This window comes from Octodon degus, unplaced genomic scaffold (genome assembly GCF_000260255.1).
Source record: "Octodon degus isolate 3935 unplaced genomic scaffold, OctDeg1.0 scaffold00266, whole genome shotgun sequence".
Lineage (NCBI taxonomy): Eukaryota > Metazoa > Chordata > Mammalia > Rodentia > Octodontidae > Octodon > Octodon degus.
In genome coordinates this window covers 293,826-299,193 of record NW_004524842.1, presented here as the reverse complement: position 1 = coordinate 299,193, position 5,368 = coordinate 293,826, and the positions used below count along the sequence as shown (strand labels likewise).

The 5,368-nt window shown below is 38.7% G+C and overlaps 1 protein-coding gene across 4 annotated transcripts in view; it reads right to left on the bottom strand.

The window, feature by feature from the left end:
- Nucleotides 1–5,368, bottom strand: part of Bco2 (beta-carotene oxygenase 2) — a 49,776-nt gene that overhangs the window by 26,316 nt on the left and 18,092 nt on the right. For all 4 annotated transcript variants that reach the window (XM_023706621.1, XM_004646363.2, XM_023706622.1 and 1 more), the window contains one exon: nucleotides 4,104–4,206. In XM_023706621.1, the coding sequence (XP_023562389.1) occupies nucleotides 4,104–4,206 (103 nt within the window). The remainder of the gene's footprint in view (nucleotides 1–4,103; nucleotides 4,207–5,368) is intronic.

The window sequence follows — 5,368 nt, the reverse complement described above, 5'->3', positions numbered from 1 at the left end:
TAATTGAATTAATGTTTAAAGAATTCTTTTTAATTTTTAAATGGTTTAAAATGTATTTGGAAAGGCTAAAATAATTAATAGCTTTTTACTTTCTAAAAGCAAAAATTAATAGAAAACATTTTATTTTATTGCAGGGAAAATTATCATCACTGTATTTTCCTCAAAGTTATCCTACGTAGTTGAGCTCCCTGTGGCTACAAGTACATTGAGTTCCACTTTCAAATACTTCTCACTGAACCAAATAATCCAGTATTAGTTGGGACAAGGAGATAAAGAAATTCTCAACAGTTGAATTAAGTGATGACTACTCCATTCGATGAATTTAAACTCGTTAGTCAATGAAGTGTTCCAATTGCAATTCTTGAAGGTATCAGGCAAGGCAAACAGACACCCAGGGAAAACCTAGCAGAGAAATACCAACAGAAATCTGATCCCCTCAGTACGATGAATATAATTCTGGTAGGTTCTACAGCCATTTGCATAAATAGCAAATTGAGGCAAAGTAACAATCAAAATCCTTCATGACTGGTAGCTGGGTTTCTCAGTGAAGTCCATGGTTAACACACCAAGACCACCCAGGGACCATGTGGAAATGTGATTCCGTTGTTGTTGTTGTTGTTGTGTGATTCTGTTGTTGTTGCTGCTGCTGCTGCTGCTGCTGCTGCAGAACTTTAATGAAATGCCTTAAACAACAAAACAAACCACCCCCAAACTAACAATGAACTGGTTATATACAAATGCTTCAGGCTGGAGGTTGGTTGTCCTTGATGAATTAACATATAATGAATTCTCATGACATCTGGTTCCAAAATGCATGAATTAGATTGACATGATTAATAATTCAAAGCAAAATATAAACATAAATTTGTAAGAGCCAAGTGAAAGTCAGTAACTAGAATACTCTAGAATACTATACTTTTTTTAAAAAATCTTTAGTAATCAACCCTAAACCTGTGGTCACCTGAAGGTCAAGGGCTGGAACTACATTTTGATGAATACCATGAGGAAAAGGATATGTAATATCTACCACATACTGTATCTGTTTCAAAAACAGAATGTTCCCAAAATTATACATTTCTTAACAAGTTACCTCTAGCTCAGGGGCACATCAACAGGTGTCCAACCCTGGTGTTCCCCCTTGGTAACTATACAGCACAGAGAGCTCTGAAAATGTTTCATTTTCAGTGTTCTCAGCAAAGCACTGAGACCTTGTACTTTTGGCCCCATCACATGCTTGTCCCCTTTTTGCTATGTATAAAGAAAGACACTGTGCTGGGTTGTTGCTGCCTCTTCATTAGAGAGGTCAGGTCCCACCAGGTCCCAGCTTTTTTGTAGGACTTTTTGGTGTCTTGTTTTTTCTTAATCTCCTATTACCTCCTCTCAGGATCCCCCTGATTGCATGGGTCACAATGGAGGTGGAACCCAACACGGAACATGAGAACAGGGAAACTCAGTAAGATGAGAAGAGGAAACACTCCAGGAGTAATTGCTGGGTGTAAAACAATGGGGAATTCAGGTCTAGAAATTGTTCTTTGTATAATGAAATGCTTAAAGCTTTGCTTAAGGTTAGAGGACTGCCTATCAAGACTGCACAGCATGCTAAATTTCTTGAGTTTGTTCAAGAGACCTGTCCTTGGTTTCTAGAGGAAGGAACTATAAATTTGTATACTTGGTAGAAGGTGGGAAAGCAGCTTAGAGGAAGACTAATAAAAAGCAAATGAGCACAAATCTATCTGAACCCTTAGAGCCTTCTAAGGGTTTTTTAACAGGGAGAAACCCATGCTTTCCCCTCTCACTTCTCACAGGCGCCCAGGCAAGAAAGGGAATAGGGCAGTGGGTATCAGCCAGCAGTGGAGGGCAGGAACCAAAAAATTACACCAAGCCTGGAATCTGGCCAGAACAAGGGAGGTGGGAGTGTTGTGGCAAAATTGAGTCCAGGAAAGGAATGACACTAAGGAAGTCAGGAGGCAGTGAAAAACTTTATTTTATCCTGATGGTCCTGGCTGGAATAACAAAATCCAAGCAGTGAGTGTCTGTGAGCCAATATTTTTATGTCTAAGTAGGAGTTACAAAGGTAGGATTACAAAGTTTTTCCTAGTACAATTTCCTTTCCATTAGGAACCCAAATGCCTGCTCTATCATGTCTGCTGCAGTGGGGAACACAGGCTGTAAGCCCTAGCTCCACGCACACAGCAACTGCACCCTTGTGCAGAGCCAGTGGACAGCCATAGCTCGCTTTTTCAGAGCCTCAATCAGCCTGAAGTACACCAGCGCCACCCTTTCTCTGTACACACACAGGGTCACTGCCTCTCCATCAGAGAGGCCAGGTCCCACCCCATCCCAGCTTTCCTTTCATTCTGTCTAGTTTTTTCTTAGTCTCCCATCACCTCCTCTCACGACGTTGTGTGCTGTTCAGGTCACAGCACATCCACAAAGCCAATCATTCACCAAATAGGTTATTAACCTACACAAAGGTCTCACAAGTTGTAGGGAGGTTTATTGATAATTAAGATATAGATACAGCCAGAAATATCAAACACACTCCTTTTCAAATTAAGACACGTTTACTTATGTGTAGGAACATGAATTACCATGCCTTTATAACCAAATAGAGACTAAATACTTTAAAATATCAGTGTATATTGTACTACTAATAGACAATGTAACCACTGACAGATAAGTAATTGGAATGGTCTATCAGAGTAATTTTTTCCCATTATTGGGGATTGCACCAAAAATGCTCTACCACTGAGCTACATCTCAGCCCCATTTTTATTTTTCCTTTTGAAATAGGGTCTTGCTAAATTGTTCAGGTGGGACTAGAGCTTGTGATCATCCTCCTCACTTAACCTCCTTCAGTGCTGGGACTTAGGTGTACACCACTGCACCTTACTAACAACGATTAGAAGGAAGTCCTAGGTATCAGGTTTAATCTAAAGTGTGGTCTTAGAACATGGAAGCTTGCCTCAGCAAGTAATTCAAAACTCTTCAAAGTTCACTGCCCTCCTTTATAGAAAGGAGATAATAATTACTCTTTGCTCAGAAAATTCCTACAAGGAGTAAATGAGAGATATAGAGGAAAATGCTTAACTTCAGCACATAGTGTTCAACAAATGTTAGCTATCATTATTGGCTATAAGAACTTTGTGGAACAGTTAGTAGGCAATCATGGAAGTATACAGAAGGAGGCATGATGTAAGTAGCTATGAATGCAATCCTACTATGAACTTAATTGACTTTTGAATGTGTCATTCCCCAATATACAATAAATTTCATCTCATGTCACAGATAATGTACTTTCCCTATATCACTCTGATGAAGCATTCTAAATTTCTTATATGTACAATAATATGGAACTTTTAAAAATTCGTGTTTGAGAAATATGTACTGAAAAATCCCTTGTGTTTATATGACAAAATCATAATGGAACATAAAAAAGGTGAGTTATACTAAAAAGGACAAACAGAAAATCAGCCATTAGTTAACTATAACTATCAGCTTAGTTACAAAAGGACCACAGAATCACATATTTTAAGCTCATTAATACCATGCTAGATTTTCCTTCATTCAAAGAAAGCCTCATATATTAATAGCTTGACCATAATGGAACCCTAAGAAAACTCCCAATTATTTCTAAAAAGACCTCATGTATTCACTATTGTAACTATCTTACCAACCTGTTTTAAAACTTGGGTCATTGTTTATCTTTTTTTTTTAGTATTTAGTACAGGGTCTACAGGGCCTCACTACACTCACTACACAGACTTGCAGAAAGCCTCCTATTTTCAGTCTCCCAAGCACTGGCATTACAGGCACACACCACCAAGCCTAGTCTCAATCGCTCAGCATGCTCTGGGGACGGAGCCAGCATGGCACATGGGGGATCAAATCCTAGTCCCTGTGTCTGCCTAAGCAGGCACTTTAGTCTGCTGAGCTATCTGGCTGGACCTTTTTTCTCTTTAAAGTAAAAATAAGGGTGCCGGGGAGATGGCTCAGTAGAATAAGCACTTCCCTGGCAAGCATAAGGGCCTCAGTTCAATCCCTGGTTCCACCAAAAAATAAATAAATAGACACAGACAGACAGACCTCTACTCCAACTTTACCTTGTGGGCCATATGAGTTTCCCATATTGTATACTGTTCCATCTGGGTCATAATGAGGATGTGCAGTTGCTCCATTTACAGCGATAAATTTTCTCCAATCTACCTGCAAATTTAAGATCATGAAAGACTTAAAAAATTCGATGTGCTGGTCTCTATTAACATGCATATAAATAACAGGGAAATGTAAAATATTTTTAAATAAAAATGCAAAACCTACAATATATGCCCTAACTTCTTACCTCTGAGAAATCAAAATTATTTTCTCACTAAATTAAAAAACAACATTGAATTGGAAAACACAAAAACAAAAACCTACTGCAAGGTATGGTAGCTCACACCTGTAATCCCAGCACTCAGCACACTGAAGCAGGAGAAATGTCACAAATTCGAGGCCAGCCTGGGCTACGTAAGAGTAAGGCCCGCCTAAACTAAACAACACCACCTTATCTCACACAAAAAAACCCTACTGGGACCAGGGAGATGGCCCAGCAGAATAAGCGCTTCCCTGGCAAGTGCAAGGGCCTAAATTCAATCCCCAGTTCCACCAAAAAAAAAAAAAAAAACCTACTAACATACATACACACACACACACACACACACACACACACACACACACATACACACGTTCAAGGTCAACCTGAACTATACAACAATACCTTATCTCACAAAGAAAACCTACTAACACACACACACACACACACACACACGCGCGCGCGCATACAAATTAAAATCTTGTCCTGAAATTTTATTTTTAATTAATTTATCAAGGCAATGTAGGGGCTGGGGAAATGGCTCAGTAGAATAAGCGCTTGCCTGGCAAGCGCAAGGGTCTGAGTTTAATCCCTGGTTCCTCAAAAAAAAAAAAAAAAAAGGTAATGTAGCTCTAGACAATCTCTAGTCCAGTATTAATTATAACTAAGAAAAGGAACATGATGCATCAAATAGATCAGTATTATTTTATTTCTCCTTTACACTAACCTTATCTTAGGATATGGAAGGAATTTAGAATTCTCTTTAAAGAGACCCCACATAGTCCATCATCAGGACAGAGAAGGAAGGTTAACTGAATTAATGAAAAATTTTGTTTTTGTGTGGCTAAGGCTCTAATTTCTTCAGACATGTACTATATTAAAAAAGTGCTTCAACAATTTGTGATAGCCAAATCTTGGGAACAACCAAGATGCCCATCACCTGAGGAATAGTTGAGAAAGATGTGGTATTTTTACACAATGGAGTATTATTCAGCTATTAAGAATGATAAACTG